Below are 23,131 nucleotides of genomic sequence, written 5' to 3' on the forward strand. Positions count from 1 at the left end.
CATTGAATAAGGTACACTTACTGTATTTATGTTTTAAAAAATATAACTTTATACAATTGTTTCTTGAGAAGTTATCATATCATTAACTATTCAATAAAAAAAAAACTATTTACAAATTTTTGGATTTTAACAGGTTTTCAATGTTTACCATAATGCACTTTTTAAATTTATTTTTCTGTCAATGACAATTAAGACAGATCACGTTAAGAAAAAACGATAAAATGAATATTCTGGGCAAACATCAATGACAAACATGTGTACAAAATACAACAATGTATACAAAATAACAGTCTTTGTTGTTATATATATAAAGGTCATTTTCAGAAAACAACGTTAAAATGCATCACTCAAATTGTCTTCCTCTGAAGAAGAAGAATCTGAAGAATCAGAAGAGGATGACGAGTCAGAAGTTGAAGATGAGGAAGGCGCTTTGTCTTTTTTAACCTAGAAATGATATTTGCTTAGTCAATTCAATAAAACCAGTTAAAATACATTCTAATATTATGAACAATATAGCATAAAATAGTAATTTTATATTAAAACTAAATACATTAGTAGTTAGTAATGGAGTACTAATAGTATTCTCAAACATTAAGCTGTGTTCTTGAGACTTTTGATCAAATTTTTATTTCGACTAATTGCTTAGCGGCTTACACTGAGGGAGGATGCACAGTGCCAAGATCAAATTCCTTGCTAAACAGGAGATCACGATCATCCCCAAGTTCACAATCAGCAGGGGGTCCATCTGATCTCCAGTAGTGTCGAAATTGGGTCGTGAGCAAATCTGCGCAAAAGGCACAAGTGAACCCCCGGATTCGGAGTTGGGTGGACTTAATTGTTCCAGGTCCTCAAGCTCAAAGTCGCAAAGGAGATAAAAACCAGCAAGGTATTCACAAAAATGCCAAATGATCATTATTTAGGAATCGCTCACCTACTGTTCTCTAATACACTTGAGGATTTTGCTAACTACAAATCAGGACATATTATGTTTTCAAACTCAGTGATCCATTGATACATCCAGTGATACATTAAATTTTATGGTTTGGTATATATCAGGAAGAGGCAGAGGAATGGTTGGTAAGAGAGTGACAGTTAAGATGGGATGATACATCCAAGGGACGCCACACCTACCAGCTCCTCCCAAAAATGGAAGACAGACTAAAGATGAAACATCTCGCCATCGACCATTACATGTCTCAGCTCCTAACAGGACATGGAGACTTCACTGCAAAGCTCCATGCCTTCCGACTGAAATCCAGATATGAAAGCCAGATGTGTGAGTGTGGTGACGAAGAGACAGCGGAACACGTCGTACTGAGTTGCGATAAACACATTTTTCTCTGTGTACGCTGGCTTCAAGAGATAAATGAACAAATAGCCAGTATGGAGACCCTAAGAAGAGCGATCACGGAGACCCTAAGAAGAGCGATCACCACTCGGGCGGGGTTCAACGCTACACAGCAGATGTGGAAAAGCGTTACGAGACAGAAAGGATGGCAGGCATAAATGAAAGACTATAATTAGAAATCAGATAAGCCTATACCTCCTCCACCTGAATATCCCGAGCGAGCCACCTCCGCGAGGCCCATCCCGGACACAGTAAAGAACTGTGACAAAGTGCTCGCCAGGTGGAATAGAGATGTGACCGTCTAATAGACAAGACATATAGCTTTCGTCTATAATTGAAAAAGCTATTTAGCAGCGCAAGCCAAGAAGCTGCAAAGAGCCAGATATGGCTTAGGAGCGGCAAAACACAAAAGGCACAAACGGTTTGGTATATATCTTAATTTACAAGGCAGTTCAGTCTCAGTTGCAACAAGTGTCCACCAGTTCTACTTCGGACAACGGAACCATATCCAATTTTATTTCTACCTCCAACTGTATATAATTCAAGCAGCATGAAATTGAACAAAATGTAAAAATTATATAATGTTTGATCCAGTTAAACTTTTGGCGTTAAGTCTTAACTCCTGTTCAAGTCTTGAGACATTTCTTTCGAGTTGAAACATAACTTGAAACTTGTGAAGATCTTAGTTGACTATTCTGGTTTAACTTTTACACGTGTTGTTTTGTTTATAAAATAGTTTTAAAAAAAAGTCATCAAGTAAACTTGACATGCTAAAATTAGTAGAATTTATCTTTTATGATGGTGTAGAGTTGAGGTCGAATAATTAGTAGAATTTTAGCGTAAGTATTAGTGCCTTTGGATTTGCCCGATTATTAAGGCCCTACTTACATGAGGATATAAAAAAGAATGTTTGTAAGTGTTTTTTTACATTAGCCTATAAGCCACTGCCAAAGAAAGTTAGGTTCGAATCCTGCAACTCCATTGAAGTCTGAATTGCTAATGGTGTTGACATTTCCCTACCATTTTAGCAGTTGGTACACTAAAAAGTCATTCCTTATTTTGCCATAGTAGAGGGATGAAAAGTGGAGTGTGCTTTCATCATGCACATCTAAATTTTGTGTGTTAAGGTGGATCCAGACATGCTGAATCCCAACTAGTGAGGATGGCTACTCGATTATTTGCCGATCAACAATATTTGGTGCTTGCTTTGAGGTTTCGTAACAGCAGAGGTCATATAAACCCTCAGAGTGCCGGTGTTTTTGAAAAAAGCCCACTTGTAAGTATGTCGGGTTCGAATGCAGGGCTGCTGGATTCGAACCCGGGACCTTTACCTTACAGTGATGAGCGCCGTGTCAAAGACTAAACCTTGCAGCCACCGACGCCCCTTGGTGCTTGCTTTGCTCAGCTAATTGTCAGTTTCCTTGTCTGCTTCAAAAGGCACAAATATTTATGAAGTAGGCAAATCTTATGATTCTTCCTTCTTGAAGGTGGGATAATCCCTAACCATCCCGAAGTAGGCAAACTCAAAGCATCCACACATTCGGGAATCAATCAACGATGATATTTATTTTTCAAGTATAAACAATTGCTAACTAGTACAGATGTCTTAATGAAAGAACATCGTAGTGTTGTTTCTGTCGGTTAGGAATGGATTGGCCCAACATAACAGTCTTGCAGTTCCTCGGTCTATACTAAGTAGAATCAATAATTTCGAACGTTGCACTTCTGAATCACGAAAATTGGAACAAAGTTTTTGATGAATGGAAACGGATCAGGCAACAGTATTCTGTTGACTGATTTGTGACTGAGTTAGTAGCCACTACACAAAACAGTAACCACAGCTGCACAATGACAGTCTATCTCAATTGGTAGCCCTCGCATAGCACTTGGCAAATTTGTAATTGCTGTTTCTGCACAAACTGGCTGGGTGTATGAATCTCACATGCAGGCACGCTATTTGGCAAATTCCAAAACGAGCATCTCAATACTTGGTAAATGTTCAGCAGCATTTGGCGAATACCGCATGTATGGAACCACCTAGCCTAATTACTTATACTGAGGAGTGTGCATAAAAATCATAAAAGGTGTTTGTGTTTTACATAACTTCATACGATCTCCTTGCTTATGTACCAGTGATGCTCGGTGTTTGATTTGAGAACACTTCCACCATTTGCTAGCATATTAATTAAGCACAAAATTACTTTTTGCAATGGAGCAATACGCACAAGACAGTGCAGAACAAAACGAAAGCGTTCATCTTTACCCTTCAAAATATTGTATCACGAAGATGGCAAGACCAGCATGTCTCTTGAATTATGTATTTTACTAAAAATTTTGCAATCGTAAAGATGGCAACTCATTTTATTGTTCCTTAAGGTTTTAACGGGCCCAAGTAATGTGTATCTATTACCCTAGTGTGAACCTAGCCTAAAATAATGCCAAAAGACCGTGTCAAGCCGATACAGCAACCAAGCTGTCCAGGGATGATAATGCGGTCTAAATATTAATTAAGAGTGTCTTCTTCCTTGAAAAACGTTACCTCTTCTTCATCATCTGAACTGTCTTCTTCTTCTTCACTTAAAGCATCATTGTCCTGCCGATTTTTTTTAGTCTCTGAATAGATCATCAACTCTTCAGTTGTCAGGTTCTGAAATAATTACAATAATTATTTATAAGGTTCGTTTTAATACACGCAGTGTAAGTTTTCTGCTCCTTACAGATAAGAATTGTTTGTAGTCTAAAATGTATTTTTGCTTCAACTGTTCTAACTTCACTCTGTACTGGTCTTTTTCAGAATCCTTCATCGAATTCCAAGTTTTGACAATATTCTTTTCAGGATAGCCCATCTTGATCATATCTGCGTGGAACACTTGGTAAGAATCTCTGAAAGGAAAATAGAAAAAGAAATTGTAATTATTTTTATCCAATTTAAATAAAATTTCTAGAAAATTACATACTGTGGTGGTTGAGCAGGTTCTTTCGCTAAAACAGCCTCTTTAAGGTTTTTCTGTGGCTTCTGAAAGTTAAAACAACCGTGGTTTTTGTGTTTTGGATTTCTTATTTTTAAATCAAAATGATTATACACAAAGAAAACTCACTTGTTTAGACTTGGCAAAGAGAGTATTGATTTTATTTTTTGCCTCCGTTTCTGGTTTAGCCTTCTTTTTAGGTAGATTACTCGCTAGTTCTTCTTCTCGTCGGTCCTCTGGCAAGGATTCCAAGTACGATGCATATTCCAATTTGTAATTTTCCAAGAGCTATGTAGGTAAATAAATACACATTAAAAGACTGTCCGTTAATTATAACATAACACACTTACACATTTGAGCTTTGCGGCATAGGCGTCTTTTTCAATTTTGGGAACATTCTTCCATAACCTGGCGATCTCTTGCAGCCTTTCTTTCGGTGTCGGGTATTTCATTTTTAAATTTTCATCCTTAAGTTTCAGCTTTGAAAAGAGGCTGTATGCTGAGCTTGGAGGCTTTTCTGGTTTGCCTTCCATTCTGAAAACATAATAGATAAAAAATTGTCATATACACAATTTAATAAACAAAGCTTACCTTTGGTATATGCTTTTCTCTTCTTTCGAAAGTACTGATTTGAACTGGCGCAGCTCTGCATTGGGGTTTACAGCTGCGTATGCTTTTAGATCATCTAAATACTTCGCTTCAGCTTCATATGCCCATCTTATAAATGGGATTTTCTTTTTTCTACTCAGAGTCTTCCATTTTTCTTTATATTCCAACCTCAATTTGGGAATATTAGCATCTTTTTCATTCTCATGAGCTTTTAATTTACTATCAACATAGAGCTTTAAAATGATAAAAATACATCAGCATTTGTGTTTAAATTAATTGATAAATGTTGTTCTTAAATATAATCACTTTTATTGGAGGGACTGGTTTCAATGGGCCAGCTTGGGCTTTTGCTTTCTTTGTTTTGGCCAGTTTCAACTCTTCGGCTGGATGGTCTAAACTGGAGATAAAAAAAGTTTGATTAATAATCTGATAACAAGTCATTTTTTTAAAAGTTAACTTACTAGAATTTTTGTAATTTCTCCTGATATTCTTGCCTCATTGAAAGAGCTTTCTTGTGATATTTGGCTTTCTTCTTTTCGGGCAACGAATTGAACTTTTCAGCTATAACTTTTGAAAGCTGTGTCTAAAATCAGAAAATGGGGTTGAAATTTTTGATTTTGTAATGAGAAAATATGCATTGCAATAAAAGTCATGAAGTTTGGTGGTGTTAACTTAAATAAAAATACATGGAGCTAATTTAAAAAAAAAAAAAAAAAAAAAAAAAAAAAAAAAAAAAAAAACTAATCATCTTGGTCTTCATCCTTTCTGATTTGGTTTTGTTATCACAAATGCATTTTGCCATCTTTAATCGTAGATTTGGTTCAATCATTTAAAATTAAAGAGCAAATGCGCCATTTATGATGTTTTATTTAAAATTTATGTGAGTAGAGGTTTGAATATTCTACACACTCTGATGATGATTACATACAGATAAAAGCTTGGCATTTGAGTGTAGTTTTATTCACTTGCACACTCACACTACTTCATAATTTATTTAAAGTTGTTAGCATTTATCTAAACTTAATGCAAACTTACCATTCCTAAGCCAGGGTGTTCTTCTGCTATTTTTGCCTTTTTAGCCATATAAAATAACATATACGACGTTAATGGCTTCTTTGGCATTTCTGGGTGTCTGTTCTGAAAGAATGCTATCGTTTATAAACATTTACATAAATAAAGTAAATAAAAACAGTGATAATTCCTACTTTTTTCTTGCCCCCTCTATAAAAATCTATCCATGGTTGGTCAATCCATACTTTAGCGTCTTCGAGGATTTCTTTTAATATTCTGTAGCCTCGTATTTTCTTCTCGATGGATTTCCATTTTTCTTTACAATCCGCTGCAGTGTAAGTGCCAAATTTTATCTGAAAATATAGCAATTGGATAATAAGTAATTTAACTAAGAAATTGTCTTAAGATTTACTTGAGTAAAACTTACTTGATCCCATGGTAGTTTTTCAACCCTCGAAGAATATTTTAAGGTGTCTTTGTTTGAAACGACGGCATCTATTTTCCTTATTAATTCAGCAACATCAGCTTTGGTCCAACCATCAAAATAAATATCATCTGCTTCAGGTTTAGGCACTTCTGCAATTGGAACTTCATTTGTTTTTACGTCTTCTAAAAAAAATAAAATAAATAAATATGAAAAAAGAATAAAAAAATTTATTTTAACAAAAATTTTAATACCTTCATTTTCTGAAGAGGAATATATTTTTTCCTTGTGTTTCTTATTAGATTTATCACGGGAAAATGAAACGGCTTGTTTAGGAGTTGAGGTATTCTTTTTTAAATTTTCCAAAAGTATTGAATCATTGGAGATGTCCGAGTCTGCGCTGGACATGTCCATTTTAAGATGTAAAGAATTGTCGATCTGTAATTCTTTTTCAGAATCGCTATCGTCTGAAGCGTTAAAATGACGCTGCGCCAATTCCTGCTTGAATTTTTTCACAGGGGGAGAATCGTCGTTACTGTGCGATGATTTTTTGCTGCGATTCAAAGGAGAACTTGTCGCATGTTTTAATGACTGCTTGCTTGATGTGTCGACTGATTTCAGTTTAGATTTCGTCTCGGGTTTCAACTGAGAATTTGAACCCATTGTCGAACTGAAACAATTATTAATTGAGGTTTACTATTAGTATACGGAAAATATAAATAGATAAAGTAAAGAAAGCATTATTCTTCAAAATAAATTATGTAACATTATCCTTCAATGTATATGAAATATCTATTGTATAGAGAGAAAAAAACTGACTGAAATTTGAAATTAAATTTTGTGTCGTATATACTCAGAATTGTTTTTATTTTTAACGAGAATTCAGATGTTTTGAAGTCCCAATGAGGGGCATTGGTGGCCGTTGCGGTTTAGGCACTGGCACCCCAAAAGTTCATATAACCGTGTAGTTGAAATACCCTCATTAAAAAAAAAAAAAAAGAGTCCCAACGATACAAGTTTCTCTGAAGCCCAGATAAACATTTTGTTAATTGTTGAATAGTGTAATGTAACTAGGATTGATTGCCTTGTGTTAGTACACATATTACACACACACACACACACACACATGCGCACACACAAGCACAATTAATCAGGAACTTTTCTTTTTTAAAGAAATTGGCAGCACAATGCGCATCATTAAAAAAATGAATAAATTGCTTTTATTTTATGTGAAAAATGCTTAATAGAATAATTGTACAATTTTTGCTAAGAGATATTACTAAGAACCGGAAATTTATGACCTAGTAACCACCTTGGATCCTACATAAATGTGAAGTGACTTTATACGATTTGCTATCCCTCAAATGCATTTTATATTTAATATGCTCAATAATTTACCAATTGAATTTGATGGTGCAATATTTGGTAGAATTCACTAGTTTCGTGGTCCGCTTGACCAATTAATATCTTACAATTACGATATTTGAAAAATGGCAAAAAGGAGGGAAAATTCAAAAGGTGTGGTTGAAATGGAAGGTTGGTGTCCGAGTGGATCGAGGTCACGATAGCTCAAGTGGTAGAGTAGCGGCGTATCAAGCCGAAGATTGTGGGTTCGAATCCCGCTCGTGCCATTGACTTTTTTATCTTAACTGTAAACTTTAATTAATTTGGTAGAATTATTGAATTTGTTGATCTTAATGTACGATAAAATTTCCACTCGGACACCAGCATTATATTTAATAGCACCCAGACCCATATTTATTTAATACCTCAATAACTGGCCAAATGAATTTTTTGAAACTTGTTGGCAGAATTGTTGAATTTTTGAACATTAATCTATTAAAATATAAAAGACAAAGTGGACAAAGAGGATAGGAGTTAATAAGCCATAAATGCCTAAAAATGAATTTGTGAGTTTCCCTAAAAATTTAATTTAAAAATTAAAATTAATACCTTCATTCATCAATTTTTTATGTAATTTGAAAAGTATTGATTGTTTAACCTTAATCAATAATCAAAATTTTGTACAAAATTGGCTGTGGAAAATCCACATCTTGAAAGTTGAATTAATTTTTTCTAAGTCTAACATTACATAATTTCTTAATATCTTCTTAATTAATTTTTTTTAAACTTGGTACAATTATTGAACTTTGGATCCTTGATCTGTCATCCAGAGTCGGACAAGGATAGGCCTATTGTCCTCTGGGAATGAGAGTGCATCAGGGAAGTGTGCTTGGTCCAATCTTTATCTCTTTTACACTGCAGATTTCCCGACTTCATCCTCCACCATCCTTGCATTCTTTGCCAACACACAGCTCTGAACCCGATCCCATAATTACTTCAGACGAGCTCCATGCACACTTCCTGCATACCTGCACAAACACTGGCGTATAAACCTTAACGAAAGCAAAAGCACCTATGTTTCTTCACCCTTCAATGCAAACCCCCCATACAATATTCCTCAATAATACTTCCACATCAAAAGCGTCTGCTACTTTCGGTTCCAACTAGACTCAAGACTAACCTGGAACCAACACCCACAACTGAAATGATAGGCACATTTCAGACTACTCTACAGATTGCTGTCACACCTTTCAACTAAAACAAACTCCCAAAACATTTTCCACCTTCCACAATGAACTTCCCTCTCACCCCAATCCTTATCTAATATAAACCACCCTTATAATCCCACTAGAAGACTGAAGAGGACATGGCCTCGCGACCTACTAAACGAAGAATGGTCCTCGCGTATAGTTGGGAGAACAACGATTGTTATTTCCCTCATGCCACACAAATGTCATTTCTAAATTCCACTCATTACTAATGTAAATGAGGTAATAAATGTACTCAACAATAAAATAAAAAAGATCTAACATCAAAATATTAAAACTTAGCCTAGGACTAACGTGGTTATTTCTGTATGACCTTTCTAATTTTTTTTTATATATCACTAAATTATTAACATAATGTCAAGACCCGTGGTTTAATTATGAATCATTTCTATTATAGTCTAACGTCATTTTTTTTTTCTTTCATCGATTAACGGAAATTTGCGTCAGGAGCACTGAGCCACTGATGGCTTCGACCTGTCGATATCCCGTTTTAAGGGAATATTACCGACTGCTTATAAAATTGTCCTGACTTGTGGGATTTCTGAGTCAGTTGAAGCCTTTTATATTTAAAATAATATCAATCTGCCGACACTTAGTGTTGAATCCAAGCTTATTTTTTCTTTAAACCATCTTATTTTTAGTTACAGCACCGTTTGCGTAAGAAACCGTTACGCACAATATTACGGACGCAATGTTCTTGAGAATTCGCCGAAAAAGCCATGAAGGATCGATAAAATGTTATAAATTGATTGAAGCCGTGAGAAGCGGTCAAGAATGAGGTAGTTCAGAAGAACACCTTTTTCATTTTTTTCCCGACGTTTCGACCTTTATTCGGGGCATCTTCAGGGCCTGGGTAAATACAATTTAAGATGTAAATATAAATTTTGAAATTTTTGGGTGGGATCTATGATCAAAGAAAATTTCTCAGATTTCCTCCACCCTGTCACAATCACAAAAATAGCAGAATACAAATTCACTTTCACACAAATTCAATATGAAACCACAAGAATTCTACGAAGTCTAAGTTTTCAACAATTAATAATCCCCGTTTATATTAATCCTAAATGGCTATCTATACCCGAACGATAAACCATTACCTCCTTTTTTCCCTTTGTCGGCACCTTTTAACTCCAAAAAGCTGACCCTCATAGAAAAACGGATATCTATCCCTACTTCCTTCCCCACTTCTTCAAAACCCAACGTATATAAACAAAAAAACTTTAATATATCACTAACACTCTCAACACGACACACAACAATGGCACATCTACACAGAAAACACACACTTTGAGTGTGTACAAATACTTTGATTAAACCTAAAATTTTATACCATGTACGTCATTGTATAAATTCCTATTCATATGTATTTGTATAATTTAAACCATGTTTATATAAATCCCAGGCCCTTAAGATGACCTCAATAAAGATCGAAACGTTGGCTCGAGAAAGCAAACGTTTTTCTAAACCTACATCACACAAGACCGCATCTCACGATCTCTAAATAATTATATTTAAGTTAATAAATACAAATTACACATACATACAGTAAGTAGATGTAGCAAAAGATTATGTAGCAACTATGTCAGGCTGAACATTATAGTCATACATTAATTTTGTAGCCTTTTCGGCTTTTGTAGCTCTTCTTTTCATCATTTTAAAACAGAAACTTATTTCAACAGACTCAGAAGACTTGACAAGATGGTCGATTGTTGAACGTTGAATTGAAGTTTTAACGTAAATTTACCATTGGCATGAGTTGGTACTATCTAGATTTTATTTATTTTCCCAAGTATTTCACCCCTGAACCCAATTCACGAATCAGCAAATTATTATTTTTAATTACATAAAATAAATAAACAAAAAATGTTAATATCTCACTAACACTTTCAACACGATACCCAACAATGACACATCTACACAGAAAACACACTTTGAATGTGTACAAATACTTTGATTAAACCTAAAATTTCTATATTGTGTATATCATTGTATAAATTCGTATTAAAATCTGATGCGCATTTGTATAATTTAAACAATGCTTATAAATCCCAGGCCCTGAAGATGATCTCAATAAAGATCGAAACGTTGGCACTATTAAGAAAATGTTTTTCTAAAATCTACGTCACACCAGACCCCATCTGATTATCTCTAAATAAACTCTATGTAAGTATGAAATACTTGGTACAAAATTTATATTTACATCTTAAATTATATTTTTTTCCAATCAACGTATGCTTTGTAATTTACCCAGGCGCTGAAGATGACCTGAATAAAGGTCGAAACGACGGCAAAAAATAAATAAAAAGGTGTTATTCTAAACTACCTCATTCTTGACCGCTCCTCAGGACTTCAACAAATTTTGAAAGAACAGGTCACTAAGTTCGCATTCCCTCGGGGCTGAAATGACCAAGCTGTCGGATGCCCCCCCCCCAAAAAAAAAGACGATCGACCGACTTAATTGGGGCAATTAGCGTGGGATATACAAAATTGTGACATATCCAAAGACTCTTGTAAGTACTGTACTTTATTTTCAAAGAAACGCGGCCCGACAAGTCTTTGGACGTTTGTGTACAGAAAAGCTTTGTATTCCTCTATACCAGGGGCTTCCCAATTTTTTTAGCCAGCGGACCCCTTCCATTCAAATATTTAAAATTAGATACTTATAGTATATATAGTAAATAAAATTTTTACAAAATTAGCCAGTCCATTTTTAATTAGGTGAAGGAGGGGATATCACTAAGAAAACGAACATTTCGTTGACATAACTTAACTTTACATACAAAATCCGGAACTCAAAAATCAAATTGGACAGAACGGAATCAATAGTTATGTAAACCTCGAGTTACTTTCAAAAGTAATAATTTGAACATGAATTCCAATTGATTATTTTGAAGAGTGAGGTGTTTAGCCTGCACAATTTGGAATTGTTGGTTTTAATTTTTGATAACTGGAGTCGGATGTCCGGTTCGGCATCTGGACAACTTCTGTATTTAGTTATAGTGGCTGAATAGATAGAAAATCCGGATTCGATTGGGTAAGTTGTTGCAACTGGAACAAGAACAACTTTTGCTTTTTCAAAGAACCGTTGAAATTTTTTGTTTTCCAGTCGGAGTCAAAAATGGGGGTATCGGACTCGAAAGTAGATTTCAGGGTAGAGTCTGAACAAATGTCTATCAAACATTCTTATTCAGTTGAAGATTGTCGAAATTGAAAACGGTTTGACCACCCATTCACGGTCTTGCAGCATTCTCGAGCTGTTGGGAAGTAGTGCTCAAAGGACATCTTCGAACTTCTAAGTGTACACATATTTCATCGATCAACGTGCAGTTCGCAAGCACCAGTTTTTCTTTAAAAAAATATTTATCACTGAAAAACGCTACACCTCTTCTTTCTAAACAGAATAAACCCAAAACTTGATTTTGAAGGCGCTATCATTGTCACTAGCATCGAAAGTTGTGATACTCTTCCGTTGAAAAGTAAGACTCATCTCATTCATCTTAATGGAAGTATCTGATAAATACGACAGTATACATTGCCTTTTTCATCATTGAAAACTTGGCCATTGTCTTATCTTGTCTATCAACAGAGATAAGACTTCAGAATGTAATAGGGAGACAATACGTTTCCCAATGGGGTCGCAATGTGTTATAAAAATCGAGGTTCTTTAGCGTGCGCACCCGGCACGCTTTATCGCTTTATAGGCTTTATCACACCTTTAGATTCTCAAGTTAGGAGCGACTCACCTCCGCGCAAGGTTGGCTGTATGACCGTGAGGTTCGGTGTAGAAGCCCACAGATCCACAGACTAATCAAACAGAAATGCTGACTTCTCCCTCTTGCCACTTCCGAGGGGGTGGGTTAACATTGTGCACTCAACCGTGTGCCGCGCGTAAAGGGATACACAAAAGGGGTCGAAATGCATCAACCAAGTCTCCCACGCACTCCCTAGATAGAGAAGACAATTCTATCTCCTTAGGTAAGGGGTCCGCTAGCAACGAAACATCCGGATGCGCTCCGGCCGCGGTTTCGATTTTAGTGGAATCTCTAACCACCCCCTAGAGGAGATCATGCCTTCGGTAAGGCAGCCCAGACGAGCACCACCGAAAAACATCCTCCCCCGTCCACCATACCTCACGCGTTCGAGGTACTCCGTCAGCGAAGACCTTCCTGGTAGGCTGCACGCTTCGGCAGTCCGATTGTTCCGACTCCCGGAGGTCGGGAGGTTACTCGGAAATCATAGCAAGGGCCCTGGTCGATGGCCACGGATGAAACACAACCTCTTCTCTAGGTACCCCCAGGGGTCTTGCCACTAGGCCACTGCGAGTTCTTACCCATGCAGCTGGGCTTGAACTTGGAAGCCCTGCAGTTCAGATGGTTATGCACCCTCCCCCGTCCGTATATATAAATATATACAGTACACAAACTTCCTATCTCAACCTCATTTCTCGAATTTTCCCTCCTTTTTGCCATTTTTCAAATGTCGTGAAATCGATTTGATACCAATATCCCTGCTGCCTATATACTAACGACTAATAAGTTGTAAAATTAAAAAAACCTATTTATTTCTTATTTATGCGTGTCATGTAGGATTTGCGATCACAATTTTATTTCTCAATTAAATTTTATCTAACGATGGCTGTGTTTATTCGACCCGATTTGGTACATAGTTTGGTAGAATATAAACTTGTCAATGGGAAACTACTTTTTCATAAAATCCTACATAACATAACAACAACATAATCCAATTAGGTTAATATGTTCGATGAGGTACCCCATCACGAAGAAAGTGTGAGACTGCGATTACTTTATTTCCCAACGGAAGTGTAGTTAAATAGTAGGATAACTACTTCTAAGTAGGCACTGAATTAGATATCGTATTATAAAAATACAAATAAAAGGCCTCCTTTTTATTTCACTCCAGACCTGGAATGAGAGGTGAAAGAGATCCTTTCATTCGTCAGCTAGTGATTTAATTGTTCAATTGGCAATTATAAGTTTGGTTTACTTTTTATCGTGTAAATATTGAATTTGTATCTGTTGTGGAAGAATACATTGATTTTATATCAATGATGGTTAATTCTTCTTTTTAATTTCCTATGTCTTTTAGATTATTAATCAGTAGTAGAAGTCGTGAGGAGCGGTCAAGAGTGAATGTCCTCACGAATTCATCAAATTATGAAACAACAGGTTTATATTTCGACTTTTAAGCGAATACTTAATGGGAAATGTTTGTAGTTTCGGACTAAACTGAACGTTTGGCGGATAAGGAAACTCCTCGTCTAAGTGCGGCAATTTTCACAGGGCCTCCAACGATGTTTGGTATCAGGAGACGGATTCACCGCTTCCCGTGATTCGGTGAAGATAGTAGGCGTCACAAGAAAGCGAGAAGTGCGATGATAACTTCTTACTACGCTCGTCATGGTAGATTTTGACCGGGGGATGGTGAAGTGAAGAACGGGACATACTTACATAACTGCTTGCTGCTGGGGAAGGTGGTGTCTGTAAGGCCTATGATTCGAGAAGCAACCCAGAAGGGTGAGCTAAGCTTTGTAGTTGTCGTCTGTTCCAGGGGTGAATCCAATAAAGTTGAGAAGGATAATACTTTAAACAGTTCACCGAAGGTATGCGGATGTGACTTGGGGTGGAGAGATTTCTTAAGAGGTGAGTTTCTCTGCCCAGGCACTTAGTGCCTCATAGATCACCAATTTGCTGCACCTTTTTGGCGATAGTGCCTCTTGCGCTTAGCGTAGTAATAGGCGTTAGTCAACTTCGGCGTCCTGGTCACAAACTCACCTCGGAGGCAGCAACTAATTACAAGGCTAAACCGATAAGTGGTCTTATTACCGATACGAATCTAGTGGACTGCTACTGGAATAGACTCGTAGGAGCCAGTAGTTCTGCCCAAGGTGAGGAGGGTTCACCTCATAAAACTAAAAACTTCACTTTAGGAACAACTCCCAATACTAAAAGAAGCGCTATACAGTATACCTCTTTTGGGGGGTGGCTGGGCCATCGCTCATACCGATGTATTTGACCTATGACAGAGCTCCTAAGCGTCGTTTGCTTTTGAAGGTGCCAGGCTAATGTGGGTTCGGTTCTCATGTGATGTGGGTGGTTCGCAGTGGCTGGGGTGCTTCCGTTGTCGAAATGGAGCAGTAAAAAGCAGCACCTATTAAAATTATAGCAAAGGAAGGACTATATTACATTGCAAAGTAGAGTTAAATTTCGTTTCTGGAGTGGCAAATATGTTCTATTTAGGCTGCACCATTTAACCATTTACATATCAAGAGGTATTAATAAAAAGCAAATAGAAATGAACTAGCATATCCTACATGACTCCTGTACAGCCTACAGACCGCACTTCATTCGTGAAGCAGCAAAATATCGCATGGCGATTGGTCTAAAATATTATAAAGTACAATATATCATGGATTAATCAGCTTGAAAATAAAAGAGTCGGCATTATAGAAAGGCAGATATTAATTTTTAATAGGGCGGAGGTCATTTTTTACAGAAAGATGGCACGGCTGACTGTTATATTCAATGATGTTGGGTATCAAGTTTATTATGGGGTTATTATATGGTTTTATACGATGTAGTGATAAGCTCGAAACTTTTTTTAAGTTTCGAATTTTTTAATTGGATAAGCTCAAGAGCTATGACCTCAGAACGACCTTCCATTATCAAATTATTTTTTTCTCCAGTATAATTCCAAATCATCGACATATTTTTCCTTCTACTTGGGTGTAGATTAAAAAGTTTTTGTAGTTTGGTGCCCTCAGACCCAAATCCAAAAGAAGGCTTCTCAGGCCCAAAGAAGCAACTCAGAATAGCCATTATAATTTATATACATATATTTATTTATTTTTGGCCTATACTGATTTGTATTACAAATGTGACCACTGTATGTTGTTCTTATGAAACGGTCACAGCACTAGCACCCGGAGGACACGGCTATGAGAAGCCGGCCAATGCTGGTACCTAGAGTGAGGGATTAAGGGGCAAGGAGGTCTCGAGGCCATTGTCGATTAAGGCCAGCGAGCCTCGCTGAATCCACCACCTGTCGGCATTTTTATTTGCGTGCAGTTAGGATCGATTTCAAAAGCACGAAAGCGGGATGGACACATGGCCAACCTACATAGGAGGGGAAGAAAGGAACCGGGATTTTCTACGATAAGGCTTCAGTTCTGACCGCTTCAGACCCGAGACGAACGGGCCGTGGGAATCGACCAACGGAATCCGTTTTAAACTGATAAGGAAATCGGTTCAAAGCAAAACTCTTCAAAAAAAAAACCTCGAAGAGAATAATTTTATCTAGGGTATTATGATAACCAAGATCTAATATTAACAGATACCAGATATTATACCACCGCCAGGTTTTCCAAGACTTTCCGTGACATTCGAAGCATTAATAATGGACGAAATGAAGCCACAGAAAATCCAGGCTGACCAGCATCATCACTCAACAATAAGCATAAATATATACTAGCGTTGTTCATCTAACCAGCTTCCACCTAGTCTCCACTTATTTCGCACTTAGTCCTTTTACACAGGATTACCCATGTACAGAAAAACGGGACTCCTTTGGCAGTTCCTAATTTTTTTAGCCCTGAACAGGCTGAAACAACTGGATGAAATGCAAGGTAAAAAACTATTAAAGACTATTTATCATGTACATTCCTATTGAAGAAGAAAGTTTCCCAAACCAATTTAAAACTCGTGTTGCGGACTTTTGACGTTTTCTGGCACCCGGGAGTTCTCTTCAAACTAAAGCGTTCCTACCCATTCATCACCAAACCCCAAACTTGTTTGAACGAACACTGACGAAAGTCATACCGATCCAGACCGGCGTCCCGCTAGGGAGCACTCTTGGTCCCATCCTGTATACAATTTATACTAATGATCTGCCGATACTTCCTGACACCATTCTTACAACCTATGCGGACGATACTGCTATTTTGTCAACTCAATCCTAGATAAGCCACTTCCAATATCCATCTTGTGAACATCTTGTGCCCATTGAAGAATGGTGCAAAACGTGGAAAATTAAGAAGATGAACGAGGATAAATGCACCCAAATTACCTTCGCGCTTACAAACAGCCTTGCCCACGTTTATACGTCAACAATAAAGAACTACCGAAATGTACACAAGTAGAATACTTAGGGCTAAAGTAAATAGTTAGTAGACTGACGTGGAATCCTTGTCCTTGTTGAGTCCTTGCAAGACAAACGACAAGAACTAAACAGACGATACTAACTTTGTACAAAACTTTACTTCGACCTATTTGGACATATGGAGTGGAACTGTGGGCCATGTAGCATCCAACGAATCCAAGCTTTCCGATCAAAAGTCCTCAGAAGAATTATCCAAACTCCTTACTATGTCTCCAATCTAACTATCCACAATGACATTAACATTCCCTCCGTCAAAGAGGTGATCCGTTCTGGCTTCCTTAAGTTTCAGTCCAATCTTTCAAATCATCCTAACCCTACAAAACAAACGTCCTCTCCAATTTTTCCCATCCCAAGAACCCTCCACGTCGCTTCAAACGACGATGGCCCCGTGACCTCCTCGCCTGAATCCCATAACAAACTGAGTTAAAGCATTGGCAAGTTTCTCACAACACGTGTCTTCCGGGTGCAATACTGGCAGAAGTGCTAGTGCTTTGCCCGGGAGTTTTATACCATTAGAACAATGTACAGTATACCAATAAATATCAATTAGTTATTCCTTTTATCTAAGGTATTGGCTGAGATGAAAAAGTTAGCAATAGCCACGAGCGGGGTAGCCAAAGTTCGTGGGTTCATATCACTTCTTCATCTCAACCAAGACCTTAGATTAAAACAATAATTACTTAAAATAATTAATATGGGCAATTATGGCCGCTAAACATACATGGATTAATATAATTATATATATTAAAAAAACAATGAGGACATGGAAATCGTTTGAAAAGCTAGAGAAGCACCATCTCCCACCTCAGATTCCCAGAAACTTATCACCTCAGCATGACACATGAAACCTCGACGATTTGCATAGCTAGAAAAGAGTCTATTTCTAAACTTAAGCTTTAGCTTATCAAATTAATTAATTAAATTATATATCAAATTAATTAAATTGGAAACAAGATCTTTTTCCGACCATCTTTTTTCTTTGAGTATTACTCAAGCTCATTACAAAAATTCTAGAATTTCAGGGAGAAATAAAGTTTTTTGTTAAATCATAAAGGAAATTATCGAAGCAATAAAATAATTCATTTAAATCGACCCCAGTCCTTTTTTAGAGACGTAACGACCCCCGCACGACGCAGCCACGAGATTAACGATTTTCAGCCTAAATCTGAGGTTTTGTTAGTGTATTTTTTTATAGATACAGATACATATCAGTTGTATAAATCAAATCAAAATCTGTCAATTTTGAGAAAACATAAGTATTAGCAAAAAATCTCCAACAACAGAAAAATTGTTCTTATTTATTTACTTTTTAATTGAAAACGACTACATATCTTGAATTTATGAAGATTATTAAAGTAATAAAATAATTCATTTACATCTACCCAACGCGTTTTTTTTTAGAGACGTAACGGTCGTTTCTGGCACACACATGAGGCTGCCATATGTTTAAAGATCATCAGCCCAAAGCTGACAAGGGGAGGAGCAGGTTGGTGGGTCACGGATTTGGTCCAAACTTTTTTTTGAGATTCTACACTCCAAAATACCTGACACGTGTACGCCACTTCTTATCAATAGGCCCTGATTCCGCAAAAAAAATCTTGAAATTTTCCATATAGAATGTTGGTTATTTTATTTATTTATTTATTTATTTTTTTAACTAAAGACGCCAATTTATATATATGCTATATATTCCAGATGCTAATGCATTTCGGGCCACGTCCCTGGTCCCTCTTCAGAGCTCGATATTTAGCAAAATTGAACTCCAAGTAAGTTTGAGTTTAATTTAGCTAAATAACGAGCTTGAAGAGGGACCAGGGACGTGGCCCGAAATGCATTACCAACTGAAATAAATTGCATAAAAATGAATTAAGTGTGTTTATAGTTTTAAAAAAAATTCTAGATTTAAAATATTTTTACAACCAAATTAAGTTAAAATTATTTAAAAAAGTCAGTGTCACGAGCTGGATTCGAACCCACGATCGACTAAATACGCCGCTGCTCTACCACTTGGGCTACCGTGACTTCGATCCACTCGGACAACAACTTCCCATCTTAACCACACCTTTTGAATTTTCCCTGCTTTTTGCCATTTTTTTATCTCAACCAAAACCTTAATTAAAGATTAATTAATTGAAAAGAATTTATTTGGCCAATCGGACCACGAAACCTAATAGATAATTTTTAAAAAAAGTTGAAATTTTCTGTTTTTCAATATTTTTCTTTTGCCTTTTTACTTGCTCAAATCAACTATGTGAATATTTCATTTCTCACCGTTTATTAAGCAGATTGCAATAAAAATATAGTAAACTATTAGAAAAACAGACACTCAACAAACGATTTAAAACGCTTTATTACCTACTTAACCGATAATCAAAATTACCATTAAAATCAAATGTGAGGTGTTAATTAATGATTATTTCGAGATCGTGAGATGCGGTCTGGTGTGACGTAGGTTTAGAAAAACATTTGCTTTATCGGGCCAACGTTTCGATCATTACTGAGATCATCTTCAGCGCCTAGGATTTATAAACATTGTTTAAATTATACAAATACTTATACGATATGAATAGGAATTTATACGATGGCGTACACAGTATAAAATTTTAGGTTTAATCAAAGTATTTTGTACACACTCAAAGTGTGTGTTTTCTGTGTAGATGTGTCATGTTGTGTGTCGTGTTGAGAGTGTTAGTGATATATTAAAGTTTTTTTTGTTTATATACGTTGGGTTTTGAAGAAGTGGGGAAGGAAGTAGGGATAGATATCCATTTTTCTATGAGGGTCAGCTTTTTTGAGTTAAAAGGTGTCGACAAAAGTATAAATACATGTACGATGTGAAAAAATGAATTTATACAATGATAGAAATTTTAGTTTCAATCAAAGTATTTGTACTCACTCAAAGTGTTTACAAATACTGTACACAGAAAACCAACACTTTGAGTGAGTCTTAAATTGCTAGCATTACAAATTCTTTTTTTTTCACATCCTACATGTATTTGTATAATTTAAACAATATTTATAAATCCCCAGGCTCTGAAGATGATCTCAATAAAGATCGAAACGTTGGCACGATAAAGAAAATGTTTTTCTAAAGGCTACATCACACCAGACCGCATCTCACGATCTCCAAATAATCATTAAAATCACAACTTTTAACATACACATACCTCCTCAAATCTATTTGGACGTATGGGTGGCAAGTTTATGGATCGGCAAATATTCCAATCAAAAATTAAAATCCAAAATTTTAAAACTAATTGTTTTTGAGCCTCCTAACATAAACAACAACAACACACTTTACAGAGAACTTCACGTGCCAACAGTTTTTTCATCCGTCCAAACATATTACAGACTACATAGTGAATTATAAAATTCACCCTAACACACTACAATTACTCAATTCCCCACAATTACCACGTAATCGACTTAAAAGAATATGGATAAAATACTTCTTCAATGAATAATACAAATTTATTAATCCAGAGCGGCTACCAATGGAAAGCTTTCTCTAAAACGCCCTAATGACACAATCATAAATTCAAATCCAATATGCACGTTGTATACATTACATATATATGTGTGGTGTTTAGTGACCGTTAGTTACTGATTATTTGGAGATTGTGAAATGCGGTCTGGTGTGACGAAGGTTTTAGAAAAATTCACTATTTTCGTGGTCCGCTTGACCAATTAATATATTACAATTAATTAAGGTTTTTAGTTGAGATCAAAAAGTCAATGGCACGAGCGGGATTCGAACCCACGATCTTCGGCTAGATACGCCGCTGCTCTACCACTTGAGCTATCGTGACCTCGATCGAGAATCCNACGGTTGAAAAATGGCAAAAAGAAGGGAAAATTCAAAAAGGTGCGGTTGAGATGTGAAGTTAGTGTCCGAGTGGATCGAGGTCACGATAGCTGAAGTGGTAGAGCAGCGGCGTATCTAGCCGAAGATCGTGGGTTCGAATCCCGCTCGTGCCATTGACTTTTTTATCCCAACTAAAAACCTTAATTAAATGTTTTAGAAAAACATTTTCTTTCTCGTGCCAACGTTTCGATCTTTATTGAGATCATCTTCAGGGCCTGGGATTTATAAACATTGTTTAAATTATACAAATACATGGAGGATGTGAAAAAAGTGAATTTAAACAATGTTAGAAATTTTAGACTCATTCAAAGTAATTGTACTCACTCAAAGTGTTTGTTTTCTGTGTAGATGTGTCATTATTGGGTGTCGTGTTGAGAGTGCCAGTGAGATTTTCATGTTTTATGTTTATGTACGTTGGATTTTGAAGGGGTGGGGAAGGAAGTTGGGATAGAAAACTCACTGGCACTCTCAACATGACACCCAATAATGACACATCTACACAGAAAACAAACACTTTGAGTGAGTACAATTACTTTGATCGAATCTAAAATTTCTGGCATTGTGTAAAGTCACTTTTTTCTCATGTATTTGTATAATTTAGACAATATTTATAAATCCCAGGCCCTGAAGATGATGTCAATAAAGATCGAAACGTTGGCCAGATAAAGAAAATGTTTTTCTAAAACCTACGTCACATCAGACCGTATCTCACCATCTCCAAATAATCATTACATATATAGTTGTAGACAAAAATAAATGAAGACAAAAGGGAAAAATAATAATATAAAAAAAAACAAAATATATAAAAACATTTATGTATAACATATAACATCCTTTGCCAGGGAATTAGAGTTGAACCGCGTGATTTATAAAAACAAAAATATCAGAGATTGCGAGGGAAAATTATTTAAACAAAAACCCCACGTCCTCGGGAATCGATTTTAAAGGTTTTTAGTTTATGTTCATTTCCACGCAGAATTAGCGCGTTTCTCTTCATTAAATCTTTTAAAATATTATTGTACATACAAAATAAAGTGTATAATTTGTTAGAGAGTAATCCAATAAAAGTTATTTATTATTATTAAGTGTTTTTTCTTTTTTTAATAAAAAATGACGCAATTTTGGACAAAACAAGATATAAAATAAAATCCTTGTGCGGTGCAAGGGATTAACGGTTATTTTAGTCCCGAAAATAGGAACAGGTATACGTTTCTTCTGTTTAACCGACTTTTGTTTTGATGTCAAAATTCTGGGGTTTTTGTTTTTAGAAATAAAATATAAAGATTGATTTGTAGAATGTAAAGATAGATTTTTTAAATTGATTATATCTAATTGAAAATTAGAAACAAGGTGTAATCAAGTGATTTTTCCATTTTAGTGGGATTTCATTTAAAATGGGGAAAAAAGAAATCTGACGTGCGTAGTTAAAGATATGAATTTATAAAAAGTCAATAGGACGGTTAAAAAGGAAAAAAAACGGCTTGTTTTTAAAAATAAATGCGGGTCGGGAAGAGCGGAGCGAGGGCCCGGTTCGTGGAGCAGGGGCCGCGAGAGGAGAAAATGGCGAGGAGGCGAGCCTCGAAAGCGCAACACTTTTGCCGAGACGCCCCTGTAAGGCGGAAACCTATTTTCAAAAGGCGGGCAACGGGTTTTTCCGACCCGAAGGCCAAAAACGGCCAGAAGGCGATGTCACCTGGGCAGATCGGGTTAAATTCTATTTAAACGGCTTACCGTTTATTTTCGTAGAGGAGTTGGAGAGTCCTTTCTAGCGGTCGTGTATCCGTATCGATGAAATCTCGAGAGAATTCGTCCGCTGTGGCCGATGCGGCGGAGTGCGGTGAACGGTCGTGTTGCGTGGTGCGAGCTGTGAGCTGTGTCGTTGTTTCGGGTGGCCGCGTACTGCATCGCCCCCTCCCCGGCGGACGAGGCGAGCCAGCTCGGGACCGAGTTTCGCCCGCCGGCCGCCTGGCATCACAGCGACTCCGCCTCGGCCTCGGCCGCCTGCCCGACGGCTGATCCCGGCTCTAAGTCCGATCCACTCCGCTTCGTTTCCGTTCGCCTTCCACGCCGGCTTTCGGCTCCGCTCGACTCTCGTCCTCGTCCCGTTCCAACTACGAC

At 36.7% G+C, this 23,131-nt stretch overlaps 1 protein-coding gene across 2 annotated transcripts; it reads right to left on the reverse strand.

Moving 5' to 3' along the window:
* Positions 1–7: 7 nt before the first annotated feature.
* Positions 8–23,131, reverse strand: LOC106665040 (nucleolar transcription factor 1-A-like). 2 transcript variants are annotated; one of them, XM_014391194.2, is made up of 14 exons: positions 22,745–23,131; positions 6,616–7,031; positions 6,365–6,543; positions 6,132–6,290; positions 5,962–6,063; positions 5,388–5,509; positions 5,233–5,323; positions 4,909–5,159; positions 4,668–4,851; positions 4,447–4,605; positions 4,306–4,364; positions 4,066–4,231; positions 3,888–3,995; positions 8–444 (listed from the first exon to the last, which is right to left on the reverse strand). In XM_014391194.2, the coding sequence occupies exons 2-14, from the start codon at positions 7,022–7,024 to the stop codon at positions 334–336; spliced, it is 2,100 nt and encodes a 699-aa protein (XP_014246680.1). In that variant the 5' UTR covers positions 7,025–7,031; positions 22,745–23,131; the 3' UTR covers positions 8–333. The 2 variants fall into 2 exon arrangements, with proteins under 2 accessions (XP_014246680.1, XP_014246678.1); XM_014391192.2 differs by having other exon boundaries at positions 6,365–6,546; positions 22,745–23,130.

This window comes from Cimex lectularius, unplaced genomic scaffold (genome assembly GCF_000648675.2).
Source record: "Cimex lectularius strain Harlan isolate CLEC.00 unplaced genomic scaffold, Clec_2.1 scaffold174, whole genome shotgun sequence".
NCBI classification, from domain to species: domain Eukaryota; kingdom Metazoa; phylum Arthropoda; class Insecta; order Hemiptera; family Cimicidae; genus Cimex; species Cimex lectularius.

Coding starts and splice junctions, on each gene's coding strand:
- LOC106665040 (XM_014391192.2), bottom strand. CDS start 7,024: ATGGGTTCAAATTCTCAGTTGAAACCCGAGACGAAATCTAAACTGAAA. Junction 6,547..6,615: donor TTCCTCTTCAGAAAATGAAG/GTATTAAAATTT, acceptor TATTTTTTTTAG/AAGACGTAAAAACAAATGAA. Junction 5,510..5,961: donor AACACCCTGGCTTAGGAATG/GTAAGTTTGCAT, acceptor TTCTGATTTTAG/ACACAGCTTTCAAAAGTTAT.